This window comes from Abramis brama, assembly GCF_963993115.1.
Source record: "Abramis brama genome assembly, chromosome: 11".
Taxonomy (NCBI): domain Eukaryota; kingdom Metazoa; phylum Chordata; class Actinopteri; order Cypriniformes; family Leuciscidae; genus Abramis; species Abramis brama.
The window spans coordinates 12,745,015-12,768,077 of NC_139973.1; the positions used below are offsets into that span (position 1 = coordinate 12,745,015).

At 38.4% G+C, this 23,063-nt stretch overlaps 1 protein-coding gene across 1 annotated transcript in view; it reads right to left on the minus strand.

The window, feature by feature from the left end:
• Positions 1-23,063, minus strand: part of negr1 (neuronal growth regulator 1) — a 132,091-nt gene that overhangs the window by 51,507 nt on the left and 57,521 nt on the right. Inside the window, exons 5-6 of the mRNA XM_084129807.1 lie at positions 12,621-12,741; positions 4,390-4,538 (exon numbers count right to left, since the gene is read on the minus strand). Coding sequence (XP_083985933.1) covers positions 4,390-4,538; positions 12,621-12,741 — 270 coding nt within the window. The remainder of the gene's footprint in view (positions 1-4,389; positions 4,539-12,620; positions 12,742-23,063) is intronic.

The following is a 23,063-nucleotide window of genomic DNA, read 5'->3' on the forward strand; positions in this document are numbered from 1 at the left end:
CATTAGTGTTGTCTATAAGTTCGTTTGAAATGTAGCCTATTCGGAAGAACTGGAATAACATGGTGCATATACCAGCCAATCAGATTCATAATCCATGGGCACTTAACACAGCACTTAAATGTATCAGCATAAACTGTGCACAGTCTGTATTTGGCAGTTCTTTACAGTGCATGTAAAGGTGCTTGTGGGGGAAGGCAACCTGATTTATGATTGATGGGGAAATAAGAATAGGATCAGGAGGGCTGGTTGAATGGCAAGACGAATGCACAAGTTTCCCAGTCTGGAGAAAAACGATATTCATGAGAAATAATAGACATCATATCTTCTGTTCTAGTTCACCTTCCATTTCATCCTTTTTTATGCCTCCACCCCGTGACTATACATTATAGTAACCACGACAACAACATCCGGCAAAACTCCCAAGAGTGGTAAAAGAAAACCGGAACAACAAGAAACGGCGAGATATGAAAAGATGACACTGAGGTTATGATTGATAGGCATGGCAAATGAACAAGGCTTCCATTAGCTGGTGCCAGCTGAAGATGTGGAGGCTTTATCAAGAAAGGCTAAGAGCTTCTTCGGGCTATGAGTGTTTTAGTCATACTCCAATGACAGGTTGGAGGAGATTATTCGGCAAAGCCTACACTGTGCTATAAGCAAAAATGAGGGGGGAAAGATAGCTTGGATTACAGAGCAGACGAAATCTGCCAATTAAGGACAACAAAATCTTTGCTTCTCAGCATTGCGCCTTACAGTCAGGACAGCAAAATGTAGAAGAAAGAGTTGCAGAAAAGCTCAGACAGGAAAACACACCAGTTATTAAAAAAAGCAGGTTCACAATATACTGTACCTTGCTTGAGACAAAGTGCAAGACACATTTACCTCACACATACAAACTTGTTTACGTTATGTAAGACATAACAAGAGAAAGCTTGGCTGTGTTAATGTATTTACATTTCATTGTTTCTATAAAAACATGCTGCATTTATCAATATGCATAACATGAATTTTTTTTTTTACACGTACACTTTTCAGATCAACAAACTGAAAGCAAAACAGCATATTCAAAGTTAACAGTTGGTTGTTCACCTACATATCCCAAAAATATGTAGACCCTCATAAACGCAAAATAAAGAACGCATTGGCCCCTTTTACACCTGCCCTTATCAATGGTATCCGGATAGTATGAACGGCATTTGTACAGTGCATTACATTAGAGAGGTTGTGTTAACTGCAATTTTTTCTGTCATTCACCAAATTTGTGAAACATGGATAAATCAAAATGCTCGCAGATTAAAAAAAAAAAAGTAATTTGGTCTATTCCATTTGGCTGCGTTTGAAACATTCCAAGAGTAAAGGATGCTAATAGGGATTAGAAGTGAAGAAAAGGGTGGGAAATAAAGTTTTAAAGCACCCACATGAAAACAGACCAGGAGAGAGTAAGGATTTGGGGAGAGAAATGAAAGATTTCAAGTGTAGTGCAGTGGAACAATTCATTGGATATTGTTCATTAAATTGGGTGACCAAATCGTAAGACCACAGAGTGAAACAGAATAAAAAACAAGACAAGAAGCCAAAACACAGCACTTGGTAAGACAAAAAGAGCTTTTGCCACAGGCGTTTTTGTGATATGAATGTTATATTAAAATGATCAAACAACATATGTTTCTCACACTACTTGTCTTGCATACTGTAGTTATAGCTGTCCCTGACCATATTCAAAATGTGGTTTCAGTGATACGATCACAATGTGTCCTGGGTGTATTCAATGAGGTCAAATGCTATCCGATTGTGATCCGATCTCCGAAAACGCAATTTAATGCCAGGTGCAAAGGGGTCAAAAGTCCAATCAAATGTGATGACAGTAAGTAATGGAGAAAGAGCCACGTAAATGTCAAGTCAATCTAATTCGCATCACCAATTTTTCTCAAAGCAACATAAAAAAGAATAAACCCCCCCAAAAAACACACCGTTTGTTAAATTGATCACCTTTGCCTCAGTGCCTGCAGATTTTTGCTTTTTAAAAGAGACTGTTCAGTGAACTGGTGTTCGCAGACAATGGTCAGGAAGGTTTTAGAAATTAAACAAAAGACACACACTAACTGCCAGACATTTGTTACCTCACAAAACCGCAAGTTTGCATTGTCACGTTTGAGAGTGTGTGCTCACTGAAGGAAAAATATCAACTACTATACAGTGACAGCATAGCACGATGCTGAGAAACTCATGGCTGTTCATCAATTCACGCAATCATTTGTCCCAGTTGTATGCACTAAATATCAACATTCTGTGAGATTATTTTCATTATAGTCAGTTACTAATAAGTGCTAAACACATCCTTAAGAGTTAATATCTTCCACACTAATGAATTCCCATTGAGACATTGGGAAAACAAAGTGTGATGACTGAGTGTGATGCTTTGACATGCATTTTTTATATCTACAGAAGAGAATCTGTCTCTGACTATTGCAACCAAGGCCATTAGCTATATTGGGGTCATTTGGCAATTGGAAAGGCTTAAATAATGCAGTTTTAAACATGTGGTTCGATCTCTGAGTGTATCTGACTCTAACGTCATTAGCAGAGTGCATGCCAACGCCAACGTTTCATGAAAGTGCACTTTTTCTTAATGAAAATTTAATCTCTTAAGCATAATGTCAGTTAATATTCTAATTCTGCTGTTAAGGATTACATTCAAACATACACTTTACGTGAAGCATAAAACAATGAGAAATAAAATATTCAGGCCAATAAAGAACTAATGGAGTTGAGACTAGTGTGCCAGCTCTCTTTTAGTGGGAAAACTGGGCCAGTGCAGATAGTGACAATGAAAACACCTGTTTTGAGGGTTAATTTTGGAGAAAGTTCATCCAAAAATTCTGTCATTATGCATTCATCCTCATGTCATCCCACCCAGACTTGTTAAATATTTTGTCTTCAGCAGAATACAAAAGAAGATATTAAATAGCAATTTTCAAATGTTTTTATCCCTATAAAGAAAGTCATTGGTGTCCAAAACAACATTGGATCGCAATGAGTTTTACTGTAGGGACAAATAATCTTGTCTTTCACAGAAGAAAGAAATGCATACAGTTTGGAACAAAATTAAGGTGAGAAAATGATGACCTAAGTTTTGGTTTTGGGTGAACTATCCCTTTAAGAAATGCTAGCAAATATTTCAAAATCAATCCCTCATTTAGTCCCAAAAAACAAAACAATGAATTTTGACATGCAAGTCCTACCTAAACGTCCTATCGAAATGGAATAATGGCCTTTACCTCCTTTACTTTCACCTTGCCACAGAGGACCTTTAATGGGAGCTGCTATTAAAGAGCATTTCACTATGCTAAATACCCTTTGTAGATGCCAAAAGCACTCAATCACCTTGATGTTGGCAGACGTACAGTACAGAAAATGACCCAGCCGGTTCCATAGGGGGGAAGTAGTTAATTCTACAGTGGTCGGCTAGGGATACTGCATGTCTAGGATGCAGAGACAACAAAACAAACCTGTGGGAATAATCTAAGAAACACTTTCAATCGATTCTAGGTATAAAATATGAGGGAGGAAATCATACGCTAGGCTAAAAATAGAGCAAAATGATAGGTTTCTTCATGCTGAGGAGAAAATCAAACACTGCACTTTGATTAGTACTCCACACCTTGTCTCTGAGGTTGAGGTCCTCCATTAAATATTAATGTGTCCCTGAATCCACCTTTGCTTCATCAATAGTTATTGACCAATATTATAACAGTAATTTAGGCCCAGGCAATGATGACCAGTTCTTGCATTTGCAATCTCTACAGATGTGGAGATGTGCGTGTTGTGGAGGAATTGCTTGCCATTTCTCATTAGGAGCACAGTAGGGTAGGTTTCCTTTTCATTAGCAATGAGGAAAATAAGAACGAAGTAACTCTGGTGGGAGGAGAAGATGCAGCTTTCTGGTCTATTCTGGGTTTCCCGCATCACAGACTGTCGGTCTTCAGTAGAACGTGAAAAATGCTGGCATTTTCATCTCAGCTGGGCCTTTGATATGCTTCATTTAAAAGCAAGGGACTCAACTTTTCCATCTGCCACTTTTAAGACTATCACTATTTTTTGTTGTTGTTTTTTTTCCTCATTTGTTTATCTTGTTAGCCCACTTTTATTATTGACTCAGTGACCACTGAAACAGAAAAACACTAAGCATTTCAAACAGACTGCTCAAAGCAATTGCATCTCATTTTAAGAGCGATAGCTCTTTGAAAATGCTTCACAGAAAAACTTCAGGCTCCAAATCAATGACCTATTTGAGTACCATCTTCTCACATTTCCTCTGCAACATTTGTTTTAAAGATGGGTGAAAACTCGACAACAGTTAACCAGGGGACAGTAATGATTGTTACTTACGAATCAGAGGCACACTGGCGTTGGCTGTTCCCAACCTGTTGACAGCCACACAGGTGTAGTTGCCATAGCGATCCTGTGTCATGTTCTTGACTGTGAGAACTGATCTGGAGTTGAGGTTCTTGATGTCTATTCCCTGGCCCATGTTAATCCTGGAAATAAGACCATCAGTTGACATGACATGTCAAGCAGTGACAACGGTGTGCTGCAGTGTGACATGCTAACAATCCATCCATCAAAAACTATTTTAACAGCACTTTCTCTTTTCATTTATACATGGCGAGAGACTACACGGAATATATGTACTTTTAAAAATTCATCTGAAGCGAACTGAAAAAAAAATGGTTGATTAAAATTGTGCAAGAGAAACCCTACACTGTAAAAATTGCATCTTTATTTCAATGTGTTACTTGCCGTTCCTTTGTAATGATTTGTAAAAATTTACTAGCAATTTCTAAATGTGAAATTGTTTACTAATATTTTCAGTGTCTCAAATGTTTGGGGATTTACATTGATCAAAAGTGACAGTAGAACTTTTGTATTGTTATAAAAGATTCTAAAAATAAATAAATAAATCAGTTCCACAAAAATATTAAGCAGCACAACATTTTCAATAATGATAATAATAAGAAATTTTTCTTGAGCACCAAATGTAGCTTAGCCATTACATGAATAAAATTAAATATGTAAATAAACATTTTAAATTGTAATAATATTTCACAATTTTATTATTTTACTGTATTTTTGAGCACAAGAGTTTTTTTCAAAAACATTTGAAATTTTACTGTACCCCAAACTTTTAAACGGTAGTATATATTTAAACATAAAGGGATTAATTGACTAAACAAATTTCAGCTTAAGAACCATATACTGTATGCTTAGATACTCTACTGTAGGTTTACATACTGTACTGTAGATATAAACCATTTGTCTATTTTGATTTGTTTAAATCTATTTTTTTCTACTTTACTTTGCTGTATTTTTTGTTTTATACTATGTTTTATTGTTATTACTATTTGACTAAAATATTCATTTCTTGTGAATGTCTTTCAGGTTACCCGTCTAAGTTTTCTGTTTTTGACACATATTAATGTTTCTTACACCAAAAGATGGCAGGTAGAAATATGGTAGGATGTGAGTTATGAAGGAAAATGTAAAAATATGTTACAATTGTCCCTGATCCTGAGGGAATTGCCAAAAGGAAAATCAGAAGCAGAAAAATTTGCAAATGGCTTGTAGCTTTGTCGAGGTCTTAAGTTCAGCAGCAGTTGCTCTTGAGAGTCCTGACTCTGGGTCATCCATGTTACTCTCACAGGTAAATGTGCTGACCTTTTGTCCCCCAACTCTCCAATAGCTTGTCTCCTGCTGACACTTACTTGAACAAAAACTTTTCTTAAAACAAAAGACCTTTGCTACCACTGTATCTGAGTGTTATAGGACACAGTACAAAAAAAAAAAAATCAATCTGTTTTTACTTACAAGTAGAGATGAACGGATACTAAATTTCTCTGCCAATACCAATAGTTTGATTTTCTCTCCTAATACTACATGGAAACCTCTCATTTAGTAGATTACTATACTAAAGGTTTAAATGAACAAAAGAGCCATTATATTCAACTGCTATTTATTTTCAGATATAATACACTCAAATATACACCTTTGTAATCATTTATGTAAATTTTGGAAATTGACTGAAATTTTGGTAACTGTTTGTTTATTTTGTATGAATCAAGTCCAGAGAGGAAAGTGACGCTCATTAAATAATTATGTATAAAGGGCAGGCATAATACACCTTTTTCAGTTATTATGTATATATATTTTTTTACTATGGAACATTATCTGTGAGGACCGAAAAAATATTTTGTTGAAATGTTTACATAGCTCAGTTGCACATAAAGTAGCTTTCATAAAAACTTTAATGACAAAATTATTCAAACATAAATAAACTCTTCTCTAGTGTTTTTTACAGCTAACTAACGAACTGTGAACATTGGTAACTCTCCTGAGATAAATGCAGTGTTATGTGACATTACAAGCTTATTGATGTTCACCCAAAACTGAAATTTCATTAATTACTCACCTTCTTGTCGTTCCAATCCAAACCCGCAAGTACTTCGCTCATTGTCGGAACTCAAATGAAGATATTTTTTATGAAATCCGAGAGCTTTCTGTCCCCCCATAGACTGCAACGTTATTACCACTTTCAAGGCCCGGAAAGGTAGTAAAGACATTGTTAAAATAGTCCATGTGACTACGGTGGTTCAATCTTAATGTTATGAAGCGACAAGAATACTTTTTGTGTGCAAACCCCCCAACCCCAATATAACCCCCTCCCAAATAATGACTTTATTCAACAATCTCTTCTCCTCCATGTCAGTCTTCTACGATGTTATAGCACACTGACATGGAGGAGCAGTCTATGGAGTGACAGAAAGCTCTCAGATTTCATCAAAAATATCTTAATTTGTGCTCCAAAGACGAACAAAGATCTCACTGGTTTGGAACGATACGAGGGTGAGAAATCAATGACAGAATTTTCATTTTCGGGTGAACTAACCCTTTTAGAGCGCCAAAACGCCATTTATGGTTTGAATTTCGTGATAAAATGGACAGAATTGAAAAGCTGACACTTTGTTTCTTATCAGAAGTAACAATGCACAAAGCTCTTTGCAATTATTGAATGGTAGGCATGATACAAATAATGTATTTTTGGTGTAGGAAAAACTACAGGTGATTCATAGGGTCAAATAGTTTTTTAACTGTTCATGTGTTATTGTCGCGTTAACTTTGACAGCCCTAAATTTAACACAAGACATTTTCTTCACACTGAAATCCTATACTCTCTTGAGTATAGGTACTTATTTTGAATAAATAATTACTTCACACGACCGCTAAAAAAGTATGTTCTGTCTATGAATGTGTGTAGTACAAATGTAATCTGGACGTACTACATTCGCCATGTTGTCATTATCATGTGACCTATCAGTGTCAGTTGTGTCGCTTCACTGCCATTCATAAATCCTTTCCAGTGGCCTCATAAAATAGTAAAGAGTCCATCATATGCACACTTCAGAACACTCGCCGGAAGTAGTAGGTCATAAGGGTCATTTTTGCCTACTCTTTTATGAGTTCTGTGAATTCAGACATACTTTTTTTTTTTGTCACATACTGTTTTACTATATAGTAGGGAAGTATGCGATTTCAGATGCAGCCACAGTATGAGTTGCAGTCTGACACGTTTTTCCGCGCCCTTTTGATTGACAGGATATAGGCCCTGATCATTGGCTGTTTTTAAATAATTGGTCAATGGCAGATAGTGAAAATAATTTATTTTATACATCTGTGCATCCCTACGTACAAGCAATTACATATTGCAACTGGGAAGTGGAATGTTTTCGGGAGTCGCAATTTAATTTCGCAAGTGCTTTCCATCACAAAGGAACATAATTTCGAGACCCAACTACCTTTATATTTATATACATATACATTATAAAAATATGATTATCACTTTTCATGATTATCTATTTTTGTAAAAGGTAGGTTATGATTTTTCTGCATTATACCTGTTGGTTTCCTCAATATTACTTGAATGGTTTCTCTTTTACTATTTCCCTGCACCTCACTACCGTTAGTTCAGAAAAATACAGTAAACCAGACAGTTTAGCAACAATGTTCAATGTAAAGCCTTAGATTAAGCAGAGTACAGACCCAATGCCAATAAGCCTCCTTTGCAATTTGAATAAATTGAGTGAAGCCTATAATTACAATTAGCACAGTGTGAACTGCTGATTCAGATCGTACTCAGCAAGAGTGGGTAAATGACGGGTAATGGGGTAATTTGGTATTTAAATTCAAGAACCACCACTTGAGTCATCACTGATTGGTGCGAAGACTTGGAATGTTCTTTAATAGTAATGAGGTTATACAAACATACAATTAAATGTAGGGTTAAGATAGTATAACAGATATTCCTAACATACTGTAGGTTTGTACCCATTTCTAGTTTAACATGACTGTATACATCATTCAGAAGTAGACTTGTATCAAAGGAAATAATATAAGATGACTCTTTTGACCAAAGCTCTGATCTCATTTCATCACATTTCATTAATTTGGCTGTTTGTAAACAATCAAATGCAGTGTTTCAAGAGTTTTAGTGAGAGTGCAGAACGCGGTAAGTAAGTGGCTTAAAGGGAGCGCTATTGACAATCTAAATAATAGTTTTGTTTTTCATGCTTCTAGAGGACCAGTGGTTACGTTCACAGTGCAAAGTTTAAGGAGTGATAACCGCATTTAAATGTGGAAGTGAACCCGCTAAATTATAGTCCTGTGAGTCATGAAATTGCGATGATTTGACATAGTAACCATAGTAATATGAGAACGTGATAACCATAGCAACATTTTGGCGTCTAATAATGTTATGATTTTTGTTACATTTACATTTTAGTCATAAGTTTACATAGACCTTGCAGAACCTCCAAAATGTTCTTTTTATTTATTTTTTAATAATAAGGATCATAAAAACGTTTTTTTTTTTTTACTGCCCTGAAAAAGCTTACAAACACAAAATACAAGACAAAATACAAACACAAACTACAAGACAAACTACATATTAACTTGATTTTTTTAACCTGAATTTTTACCTGATTCATTACCTGAATGATCCACAACTGTTTTTTTGTTTGTTTTTTTGTAATGGTTGTTCATGAGTCCCTTGTTTGTCCCGAACAGTTAGCCTAAACTGCCCAATGGTCTTCAGAAAAATCCTCCAGCTCCTGCACATTCTTTGCTTTTCCAGCATCTTCTGCTTATTTGACTCCTTAAAAAGCAGTGATTGTATGATTTTGAGATCCATATTTTCAAACTGGGACTCAGGCACAACTATTACAAACGCTGCAAACATTCAGTGATGCTCAAGAAGGAAACATCCATTAAGAGCCAGGGCGTGTAAATTGGTGTAAATTGTTCTTATTTTGTTTAAAAATTCATTAATTAATTTAGTACTGCCCTTCAGAGGCTAAATAAGATATTAAAATGTAAAAGAAAATAAGAAAAATGTACACATCACCATTTTCTTGCTCAAACGTTTACCCCTGGCTCTTAATGCATCTTGTTGCATTCTTGAGCATTACCTTGCAGATTCTGAATAATGTGACCAATCATAATGCAGATATCCACCATTTTTGTCTGACAAACAAACCAAACCAAAACCAAAAGGTGTGTATTGACATCTTTTTGCAGTTCTAATGTTCATTCGTGTTTAATTCGTGCTATAACTAAAATAGATGATCAGTTCACATGCTGCTTGAACTAAGGCGCTACACATTGAAGCGCCACAAAATGGTATTTATTGTTTGAATTTCACAAAAATGACAATTTTAAAGCTGAGACTTTATTTTATTCCAAAAGGAACCTGGTCTGTTGGCACATTGTCAGTATCCTCTTTGCTCCGCAATATATTTTTCACTGTGTGAGAACATGATGTGTGGAGTGAGAGTGGAATGGCTTGTCAGACGTAGCAACAGTAACTAAGAGGGGCGAGTCTTTGTGAAAGGTCAATTTCAAATCATTGAAATCTTTGTGGACTCGGCCGGACTCAGATGTTAAGGACTCGGACTCAAGTCCGACTCGGGCCCCTTTGGACTCAGACTTGGACTCAGACTTGATTGGTAAGGACTTGGACTCGACTCGGACTCGACAAAGGTGGACTCGGACCCAACAAAGTGTTAAAGTGTTACCGATTTGTTATACACGGAAACAGACATCTCATGAGTTCAGTGCTGGACAGATCAATTGATTTAACCATTCATTAAATGGAATTGGTTCAAAGGAGTCATTAGTTCGCGGAATCAGACGTGTCATTAGCGGACCACGGCATGCGTTGTGTGATTATCCCAGCAGTTTAGGACATCGCACAAGATATGTGTCAACACAGAAAACATTTAATCACTGGATAAGGTTTTTTTTGTTTATTCAAAGTGTTTTTTATTTCAGCTGAATGTGCGGAACGCTTTTCAGAGAAGATAAGGCAACGCTTTTTTTAGCGTTTTTTTCATAAACAGAAAAATTATTATAGTATAGAAAATATATATAGTATATATAGTATATATTATGTATAGAAAATTATTTTTGACTTAATGTTTGAAACAGCAGGTTATCAACTTAATCTATATGAAGTGCCACTATGCACTATGCATAGCCAATCACAAAATTAGGCTAACGTTACATGGAAAAAAAGGTGCCGAACGGTTGTGCAAGAAAGTATGCAGTCATACGATGTTGGACGCCTGGCCATCTGCTGTGTCTCTGACTCCACTGCTTCATTTGGATGGTAACTTGACAGGTGAGCGCGATGATTGGATGTCGAGGATGCGTAAGTAAACCGTTTTTTGCAAATTCGGCAAACTACCTTATCTTTAACGGTTACTTTACCATCTACGGTGTAGAACCCAAAATATTTCCAGACACTACTTTTTAGATGAGTTGGGGTCGTAATTGTCCGCTCAGGCTGGGCGTTCTGTGCGTTATCTTCCATTTTCAAAACAGGGTGGCTATTGGCTATTATTCGCTTGATTTGGTCATGGGCCTACGCTACAATACGTTTAGAGCGCCCGCTACTGGATGAGATGGCAAACAATAAAATAAAAAACAAACGGTCTAATCATAGACTGTAAAAAATGTGCTACACATAGCACTTTAAAAACCGAATAGTTTATTTATAGTTCGATTACGGATATTTCACGTCATGTTCGAATGCATATTCGAATATCGAATAAAAAGTGACAGCCCTAATATGTGGCGGCCGGTGTTGATTCTGTGGCGCACCGCCACGAATTAGTCTATGTGTGGGAAACACTGAAATGTTATAGTGAATCATAGAATCATTCCTCAAAACTTTTTTATTCATTTACACAATTCTCTGCTATTTATTCAGCTAGACTCCATACAAAAAACGGTTTGTGCCTTAAGTGTGCTCTCTATTTTTTTGTTTTTGTAGAAGTATACTTTATGAAATTTTTAATTCAATTCTGAAAATCTCCAACTGTGAAATAATTGGAGACGTAGAAATTCTTTTTTAATCACATCTACAATACAGTAGAAAAAAATACAATTTCTAAAATGTTTACAGAAAATGACAAAAATCCTAAAAAGAAACACTGACACTTCCAGAGAAAGGTCGAAAAGGCAATAAATTGGAACAGTTAGCAGTGTGCCAGTGTTTTCAGTGTGCTTGCAGTGATGAATATTTGCATACTTAATTGCGATTGGCATTCTTTCTTGCATTCATTTGCATATTGAATTGTGATTGGTCTTATCTCTCTTACATCTACTTAACCATCTGTAGCCATCATTATACTGCAAAAAAAGAAAGTCACATTATGTACTTGTCCACAGTTGACTAGACTGTCATGACAACTGAAGAGTTAAAGATGTGATTTAACATTTCATTTCCATAGAACCAAAGCCTATACCAAAGCATACTTAAAACTATTCCTTCAATGCCTTGTAAACACTAGTATTTCCTTCTGGAGAGTCCTCATTTTAGCACTTTTTGGGTATGAAAAATGAATTGTGCCCTACTGCCCTCCAAAACCACTTTAGACGGATAAATTGTTATTTTATTTATGCCAACTCTTAAAATAATACAATTATCGACTGATAAATCAAGACATCTTTTTGTATTGCTGAAATGTTACCGTTTGACTCAGAGCTCTTTTAGAAAGTTAGACTATTTTTGCCAGAAGTGTATGACTTTAATTAAAAGTTAAAAATGATGGTTAAGTTGCAAAAGTGATTTTCATGAGCTTATGCTGTACCAAGAGTCACTATCTTTCAAAATTAAGACTCTTTAATAAGACACTTTGTAATATTTGATAAGCTGCAGATCCATAGCTATTAGACTAACACTACTAAAGACTGTAATTCAGCTTTAGATCAACTTTCAGTGATTAAACCTTAGGCAAAATTCTCAAAACTGGTGTACAGTTTGATTGTACAGTAATTATTCTGTGGATTCAACAAATGTAGTGACTGCAAATGAATACTGATCAGAATATTACATCTTTTTGCAAAGGCACACTTGCCACAAAAGGCGGACTTGACCATCATTATTCTCCGTAGTGAGCATTCTGAATCACAAATAAACTCACTTAACATGCATGTATGATAAATGATCACTGTACAGCTAAGCTAATGAAATGAATGATTTTATCGTCTATCACTCTTGGTTTTACCTTTTCTCTCCCTTGTACCACTCAAAGACTGGAGAGGGGACAGCTGCTGCCTCACATCTCAGCAGGGCAATCTGACCGGGTCGAACCCCGTGACTTTTCATCTCATGGATTGCTGGAGGAACTACAGAAAGAAAATAAAAACCAACGTGATTTAGGGCAAGAGTGAACACACATAAACAAACTCAAATAAACTAACCCTTCGAGCCTGAGAGGAAAGGCCTCAAAAAAAATGCAAAGTTTTCATTTACAGTCATGTGAAAAGAGGCAGAAATAAATTAGCAACAAGATTCAGAGTGGTCAATGTGTGTAAATCTTATGGGTGCAATGCTGAGAAATACCGTTTGTCCCAAGGGTTAGAGAAAAGAAATTAACTGCTCAGTGATAAATTGTTTAATGGCTGTTCAAAGGCTGTGGAGCTGAGGAAGGTTCTCTGAATATGTGCATGTAAAATGAGGGTCCTTTCATGTTCACAAATGCAGTGTAAATCTCTCTAGCACCGTCGGTGAGCAAGCTTTAACTACAGGCTGAATTTTTAGTCAAGAAGCAATAACCTCTCTCAGTGGGAAAAAAGAAATGTTTATCATACAAAAACCTTTATTGTATATTATTTCTTATAGCATGAGTAAACAGAGTAAGCAACTAGAATGACATGTGATCAAACTCAAAAGGACATATAGAAAAAGGCTATGAAAGAAATGACACCATACTTAATATACACACAAATAAAGCAGGCCTGAACAGAATACTAAGTTGAACACGACAGAGGCGTGTTCATATATATATATATATAAAAAGAAAATAACTCCCTTCAAGCAGGTGATCCACTTATGTCTTTCTAGCTAGCGTTAAATTACTTGCTATGTCTGAATTTGAGTGGGGGACATTTATATTCCAGGCAACTCGTTCTTTGAAAATCACCTGCAAGTTATTGAGGTCTGTGTTCAGACAATTTTTTCCTGATTGAATTTTTGACATTCTCTTCTATAGCCCCACAGTAGAAGGTATGAAGTTCTCCAGGCCTTCTGTGTTATACGTTTCATGTTATCTGAGAGCTGAAAAAAAAAAAATTCCACTATTGTGGTGATAACAGTAACAAATGATGTTCTTAGATTTTGGGCTCCATTGTTACTTCACACAGATATGTCACATCATTTAACAAATGAAGTCATGAGCTTCCCTACACTGTACAATACATATCAGGAAAACTAATTTGCAACATTTAAAAAATCAAAGCATCTACCAGTAAGTGTTAGGGGAAAACTAATTTACAAAATTTCAAAAAAACAACCCATCAAACAGTAAGTATGAGAGGGAAACAAACGTCTCGGTTACGTATGGTAACCCTCGTTCCCCGAGGAGGGAATGGAGACGTGAGTCAGAAGTGATTCTGACGAATGGGGATCGCTTGCGAGAGCCTATTTACTTTGAGTGTAACTAAATGAGCCAATGCAAATTGGCATGCGATAATTGCCCCAGCTGCCATGCATCGCGGCACGAGCATATAATGAGCAGGTGCCTCACATCCTTATTTTTCCGCTGAGGAGCCGGACCTGTGACTCGGCCGTACAGCGGAAGCTCAGCAACTGTGGCGAGGGGACTCACATCTCCGTTCCCTCCTCGGGGAACGAGGGTTACCATACATAACCGAGACGTTCCCCTTTGTCAGCTCACTATGACGTGAGTCAGAAGTGATTCTGATGAATGGGGATATCTACCAAAACGCCACGGCTGATGGCCCTTCCAGCGCTCCGCTTGAGCCTCCTGGCCTGAGAGTTGGGCAGAAGTAGGAGCTCTAAGCAGAGAAGGTCCGTCACTGCTGTTCCGCAAGACCCACTCAGTGTGACTTATTGGATAACGCTGGGAAAGCGTTGGAGAAACGCTTGGAGAAGGGAACGCTGCGAAAGCCACATCCTACCCCGGAGGGAGGCACTGCGACGGTTACACATATGGACTAGCCAAGCAGGGTTGTATGACATACGGCAGTCTCTGGGGTGGTTTCAGCCTAGTTATAGGGGGGAAAGAACACCAGCAGAGACGACAGAGCGGGCTCTGTCTAAGGAAAGACACGGGATTGTCCGCAGAGGAGCTGATTGTGGAGGAATACACATACAGTATGGGGTCGCCGCAGGGACCACTACATATGGACACCCAACCTTACACAGGTTCCACAATGCATACAAGTGTAGGCCTGGCGTCAGACGCTCCGCAACGTCTGACTGCCGCAGGGGTGACGGAGGAACTCACTGGGTTAGCCATTTCTGCATTGCAAGCCGACACTAAGAACGGGTCCCTCGCGCTACTGGCGCATATGGGAATATACCGGCTCTACATGGAGGCTATAGAATCTAGCGAACGTGTTAGGTGTCGTCCAGCCCGCAGCTCTACATATATCTGTCAGCGAGGTGCCTCGAGCCAGCGCCCAGGAGGAAGCAACATTTGCTGGCAACCCAAACGGGCAAGGCACGCATACTTGTGTAGGCCCCGTGCCGAGGGTCCCTTCGGTCAGGAAATAAAACAGTTGGCAATGGGTCGAGTCTGGAGAGGCAACCAGATCTATCCGAGTGGCTCCGAAGAAGTCCCATATCAGCTGGACCACCTGGGGATGGAGACACCACTCTCCCGGAAGTGTAGGCTGTCGTGAGAGCTTGTCGGCTGCACGATTGAGCATGCCAGGGATGCGAATTGCACGAAGCAACCTCAGATGCTTCTGACTCCATAGGAGATGGCGGGCGAGTTGCGACATGCGGCGTGAGCGTAGACCAACTTGACGGTTGGGTCGCCATCGCTGGGTCGCCCGTCTCAGGGCCACTTGCCCTTACATTTGCCGCCTGATTTAGTGGGGGCCTGGACAGGCTGGGCGCTCCTCTTGCGACTGGCCACCTGCTGTCTGGGTGGACATTAGCTCACCCTCTGATGCAGCGACCGACATTTGTGAGGGGCCCGGGTTACCTCTCACTGTGATCCGCAGGTCACCAAGGTTATTAACCAGTCCTCGGCGACGAGCAGACGGAGGCGCCACCGACAACTGGGTGGAAGCAGCAGCTGGTCGCCGAGGCAGGATGTGCTTAATTGCCTCTGTCTGCTTCTGTGCTGCAGAAAACTGTTGGGCAAAGTTTTCCACAGCGCCGCCGAAGAGGCTGGCCTGGCAGACGGGGCGTTGAGGAGCCACACTTTGTCGGGCTCACGCATGTCTGCCAGGTTCAGCCAAAGGTGTCACTCCTGGACCACTAATGTGGACATCACCTGACCCAGGGAGCATGCAGTGACTTTCGTCGCCCGGAGGGTGAGGTCCGTCGCTGTACGCAGTTCCTGCATAACCCATGGGTCGGAACTACCCTTGTGTAATTCCTTGAGTGCCTTGGCCTGGTAGACCTGCAGGAGCGCCATGGTATGCAGGGTGGAGGCAGCTTCTCCACAGGCTCGTGTTAGCTCTTTCAGAAGTGCTCTGAGGTGCTGAAACACACAGGTAGATAGCCGTGACTACACACCAGGAATGCAACCCAGTGTGAGCACTCACTCTCTATCGTCATGCCCACCGAACTGACAAAGCTGTGAAAACAGCTGTTTATGCTGAGAGAGAAGACGCAGAGAGATCGCGACCCTCGCTGTCAGCGCCGTCACACCAACACCACGAACCAGGGATTCTTCTTGGCAGAGACTCGAAGACACTCAGAAAATCTTTGCAGGAGATAAGAACAGCATACACCGTCTGGCTCTGAAGCAAAAGACAAGGATGCGAGGCACCTGCTGCTCATTATATGCTTGTGCCACGGTGCACGGCAGCTGGTGCAATTATCGCATGCCAATGTGCATTGGCTCGTTTAGTTTCACTCAAAGTAGATAGGCTCTCGCAAGCTTTCCCCATTCGTCAGAATCACTTCTGACTCACGTCATAGTGAACTGATGAAGGGGAACTCACTATTTTTATGGATGATGACTCAGTGTGCGGGAGAAATATTAGTCACAAAATTAACTCATTTTAGATAATGAATTTTTAACAGGGATTCCTATTTGTATATTAGTTATCAATCACTTAAATTAGGCTAAATAATATTCACTAAATAAATGTAATTTTTTTTTTTTTAACTCAGGCCAAGAAATAAAAATGTTCAAATATCCAAGTTTTCATGGCTGTGAGAACTGTGTATAAAGAATATGGATATCCATCACTATAATCACTGCATTGAGATATTTTGTTCTGTGATACTGTGATGCTCATCATTTCTTCATTCCACAATCTCCTGGGAAGGAATGAAAATAGCAATGTGACACATCAACACTGCTTGAATGCAGATTTTTTGGCATATATTGGAAGAGAAGTCTGTCTGATCCAAAAAAAAAGTGGCAATGGATGAATCTTGTGCTTTGGCTGGATCATGCATTTACAGTACAGGCATCAGCCCATGAAAATGCCTAGGGAGCATTACATAACTTGAGCATCACAGAAGCACGCTAGCATAAAATATAAGGATAAGATAAAATAAGAGATTAAAGGAACACATTGCTGATGACAAAGCCGAGGACAAATGACTTCTGAGCCCAAAGGACAAGGCTGAGAATACAGATAATTTAAAATAAAAATGTTGTTCGCAACCCATTTTACTCCCGTAATCTGATGTACCTGTACAGTATGTCTGAGTGAAACATGATATTCAAAGAAAAGAAGAGGAAGGAATGGGTGTTAGATAGTGAAAACTGGGCACATGATATAGAGTTTTTATATACCAAGTTACATATACACATATACATGTAGTAACTTGGCATCAGGTGTCAAAAGCAATTCATTATGCAAACGCATATTTAGAACCGCCAGTCTCTGCAGAGAAAATCATTTTGGCACAAATCAGTGTCAGTCAGGTGGTATGAAAGTATTTGGATTTGAGATGGCAAGTTCATTTTTTAACAGAAAACAGAATATCTAGCTCTGTTCACTTCAAACATTTGCCACACTACCTGACATTTCAGTTGGGATGTAGTCGGCAATATTTCACACCTTCTCTGGCCCGTTAATCAGTGTGAGCTTACTGTAAATGGATTTGGATGCTATAATACGGCATTCAGAGGCAGAATAAGAAAATTCTCTGCATATAGAGCCAACGCGAGAGAATCCAAGAGTGCTTTTACTAGAAACATCTATGCGTCTGTTATGTGTGTACATGCTTCAAATCTGCAAAAACACCTCCATATTGGAGGTTACACAAGTGGATTTCAAGTTAATTCAGCTTATGTGTTTTGCACATAAAAACAGAGATTTGAGAGCGGCTGAAATCTGCTGAGGGTGAGATATGGTATGTATCTGTCTGTGTCATTCATCACTGAGATTTTCGCTGTATTGTAAGCTATTGGCATGCCTTGGCAGGCTGCCTAATAGCACAAGAGAAGCTGGCTCTGATATATATCCACACAGCTAACTTCTCGTATCTAACAAACCACTGCATCTGTCCTCACTGAGGGATGATCCAGTTCATTATAAAGCTGCATTAGCAAGAACTACCCAGGGAGGAAAACAAAGCATTAGCCACAACTGCAACCACAACTTTTCATATTAATTAAAATCGTTTGAGCACATATACTGCAGTGATAAAGGGTCCGGAGGGACAGAATTCATGCAAGTCATCTAATTTCAAACATCAAAAATATATTTTATAAGTAAAAAAGAAGTGAATGTTTTAGCGAGTTACTGAATACATTTTGGGGGGAAAACTAACAAACAAACAAACTACATTTGGTCAAAAATAAATAAGTAAATAAATTCAGAACTTATGCCAAATGACAAAATTCTCATTTGACTAATTGTGAATAAAAACCATTTTCTGTTTTTAATAACAAGAATCTGCTTCTCACAGCTATTCAGCTATTCACAGCTTCCAAGATACAATTACATTAGTCTTTTAATGAGCTCTCATTATACCAATCACATACCAGCATTCGCTAATGTAAAATCACGGTGTAAAAAACACAAAAGCCCTACAATCCTAGTCATTTACAGGCTTCATAACAAAAGATTGCAACTGTAAATCATTGGTGAGTTTCTAAGCTTGTACCAGATGGGAGGGTCTGAAAATAGCAAAGTTGGCATGAAAAATGAATGCTGCGGGGCTTACTGTTTGACAAATTTGCCAGTTGCGGCTTGATCACAAACGCAAATTAAAATGACAAGGTAGAGATTATGTTTGAGAATACCTGTGAACACAGCACCTCACAAATCAGTGAATACATCAATATATGCCAAACAAGGTTCCCTAGGGTTAAGCGCCTTTGTGATTTTTCTTTCATGCACAGATTTGACATGTACAAAAAAGCAGGTTGACTAATTCAAAATAGACTGCTATTGAATACTATTTCTATTGTTGGGATAAATCTTGGCTTGGTATAACCTGGTCTTTCAAGGGGAAAACAAACCTAAAGTGAAATAGGATTTTGTATTATCACACTGGAGCCAGAGGTTAATGGGTTAACTGAAACTGCATGGTAATCCACTTTATTATTTTTCCTCTTAATAGGTTTTATAACATCACAGCATGTCTGACTTTAAAGTTCACTGATGTTGGTGTCGGGTGGATGTACAGGATGACTAACTGGCACATCTCCAGTCCAACAATAATTAATTTATCACATGTAACAAAGATGCTTTGGAGGAAGGGATGATTTATATAGTCTTGCACCTTTATCCTCCCAACAAGTATAACATGTTATTTTAATTACAAGATCAATTAATAACCCACCTCTTCAGCCAGAGGCTAAAATGAGTTTTCTTCACAATTAAGGAATGGAATCATCAGTCCATGACTTATCAGCTTATAAACAGAGAGACTGCTCCAATTGCTGTCTCCACCTCATTGTCCTATTCTGTTCGCCAGCACTGGGTTTAGCAGCCAGGATTTATTAATTCATTAAGTTTTCCATTTAAAATTCAAGAATAACATCATGTTCTTTCTCTAACACATCCAATCCTTATAAATAACACTCATGCTAAGGGAACATAGGCTTTGTGTGCCCCATAGAGAATATGCGCTGTGGAGAAAAGTATTGAGTTGAATGAAATCATTAACCACAGTGTCACAAATCTATGTAAATAGACAAATGGGCTTTTAGCCTATCATGCTGAAGAATAGGAGCCATATTGTACTGTGCAGGGAAGATGGGCACTCCAGACAATCAGTTATTTATCTGTGAAGCCTTATAATATCAAAGCATTATTCATAGAGTAATTTATGAAAATGTATTACAGCCTTTTGTTAGTATGTGCGCCAGAGTTACATAGTTTGCAGTTTCAGGGAGCAAGTGGTTCAATCAGTGAGGCCTTTCGTTACTTCTAGTTTCAAAACCTACATTTACATCACAGAAAATGACGAAGGACAAAGAATAATGTGCATCCAGTGCATGCCAGAATTACATTAAAGGGGTGGTATAATGCCGTTTTCACAATATGTAAAATAAGTCTTTGATGTCCCCAGAGTGTGTATGTGAAGTTTTAGCTCAAAATACCCCAAAGATATTTTTATATAGCATGTTAAAATTGTCACTTTTTGAGGGTGAGCAAAAACGCACCATTTTGTGTCTGTTCCTTTAAATGCAAATGAGCTGCTGGTCCCAGCACAGGGGGCGGAGCTTCAAGAGCTCATGTCCTTTTACCTCACACCGACATGCACTGAAAATTTCAAAAACGTTTAGCCTTTTATGTTCAAATCGGAGTCAGACAATTATGGAGAGACTCAAGAAGAAGTGACAAAATGTAGAAGCAACGGGACATTTCTGTATGGTTAGTTGATGAATTTATGTAGCTTATGTGTAGTTATTTTCTAGTCATTGATTACCATATTCTGTCATGACAATCTATAAATCGCGTTCACGGGGTGGGGGCGGGGTTTATGTAAATTCTAGGGTTGGTGATGTCACTAACCCGGGAGGAATGTCATGTAGTCCCTACCAGCCATTTGTTGTAGTCCTTAAAAAGGAATTTCTTTAAAAGCAAATATCTCCCTTTGCTTTGAACTTTGAGCGTTGTAACTTTGCAGATGTTGTTTATGCTCAAACAGCAACATTACACACTAACTAAAGTTTGAAAAGTGAAATCATAATCAACCACCCCTTTAAAGACAGACATCGGCTGCATCTGAAAGCTTATAGGCAGCTGACTTGTTGCCTCGCTGCCCTATCAGACAACGACACAAAGGTACCTCACAAAACTGATTTGAGACATACTTCTGAGGCAACATAATGGTTTAATGCAACAAAATAGAGAGAGCTTTGATGATAACCAAGTAAATAAATGTTGGCAAAATACATGCATACATTACACACAAGCTCACATGCAACATTCAGATGTCATCTTTATTTTTTTAGCTCAAATGTCACAGAATGGAGCTCACAGGATAGTGGGACATCAAAAGCAGCAAAGGATACATCTATGCTGCCTTCAAAAATCGATCAGATGAAGGTATCTCGGGAGTCAGGAAGTGAAGCTAACATTGGATTCCTACCTTGGAATGCATCCTCAGAAAGCAGCATTTTTAAGCTTTCGGATGCAGCCATTTAAAATACTTTGTGGTTCTTGAGAACTACGCAGCACAATATAAAAAATATATTGATGAAACGTTCATTGTAATTAAAAATATCATATTTTATGCTTATTATATTATTATAGTGTTGTGCCATTACCTTAGCAACATGTTAACAGTTAGCACTATTGAAATCAATTGCTGCTTATGTAGGAGGTAGGCAGTAGGCAGCAAGGCAGTGTCATGCATTGATTTCAAAAGCCTATTGTAAGCCCTGGACAACTGCTAAGATTGACTTCTTCTTGCTAGTTTTTATTCTAGGTTTCTACTGAAGTAAAATGACACTGAATGCCATCCAAAGGCCTCCTCCACATCCTTCTTATCCAGTCTTGCAGACATAAAGGCTCTTTCATTGCATTACAATGTTCAGGAATTTTAGTATATCTACATTTACTGTTTCTTGACTGGGAAACCTGCTACACTTTCAGTCACACTTCAAATCACACAAAAATAATGGGTCACTGTTGGACTGTGCCAAGTAACAGTGCATTTCTTCTCTGATAAATCTCAATGTTCCATAAAGTCAAGCCTTGCTTTTTGCATATGCTTGGTTGGCTGCAATGTACTGCACAGCCCAATGAATACAGCTGTAAAAGTTGGAAATTCTTTCAGTGACATGAATATGTCAAATGTAAATGCATGTGTCCGTGAATGAATATAATCATTAGAGTAAAATGTCAAGCCAGTAACAGGATAAAGTCTTTAATTGCATTTACAAATACCACAAATAATGTGAATACAAATCAGGACAACCCTGATGAAGCTGTGACTAGGGTTGGGCGATGTCTACAGTTTGGCATCAGACGATGTCTACAGTGAAACATCGCGATGGACGATAACAGGGGGGTAACGTAACATTCTCATTTTCCACTAGATATTTTCCTCTACATCTCATCAGCAATTTCGAATTTGGCACGCTCTGCAGCAGCTGACCACTAATGAGGGAATGTACAGTGACGTGACAAAACTGCCAGATTCAAACTGTGCTTTCGCGCTATGGCTGGCGTTGAGCCAAAGACGGACGCGCTCAGCGCTTGTCATATCACAACTATTCAGTGTTTTTTAACCACATAATGTTTATTTTAGGTTTCAGACATTTAAATACATGTAATTTATATCAAAACAATACATTTATAGTTTGTAAAATACACAATGGTTGGTGTCTATGGAAGCAGCAATAACAATCCATTTAATTATTTTTACCGACATGTTTTATTCATATCAGATACACAGTGTAAGTATATGAAGTTTACTCTATTCTTCTCCCAGTTCACTGGCCACTTACTTTCATGTATTTCGGGAGAAACTGATGAATTCTGAATTCAGAAACTGAATCGCGATACAACACCGGCTAAACATTGTGATGTCTGTCATCCATCGCGATGGACGATGGTATCGTCTATTGGCCCAACCCTAGCTGGGACTTTTTAAATACTAGTGCAAAGTGCCCGTGCAAAATCAGTTTTTGTGTGTGTTTTTAGTAATTGTTGGTTCAGTGTGTTTGAGTGCTCATTGTTACAATTACACAGCAAAAGTTCAGTGACATTTTTATATGTGCATGGTAGAAAGCAAATACTGATACTGACATAATGACATACAATAAATATGGAAAATTGAACTACACGATTGATGGAGCAGGCTACACGGTGAACTCAGAGAAAACGCTACGCTTGAGCAAACAGTTTGTAAATAGGCTACTACTAATGATGGCCATGAAAGAGACTGTGAATACATTGAATAGGATATGTTTAGTTGGGGAATAGCATAGGCTACTATTACACAGTAGCGATAACGTTAAGTGCACCAGAATAAAATATAATATTCAGAAATAAACAGTGTAGCTGACTTACAGATTCAGTTAACATCCACAAATGAATAAGCG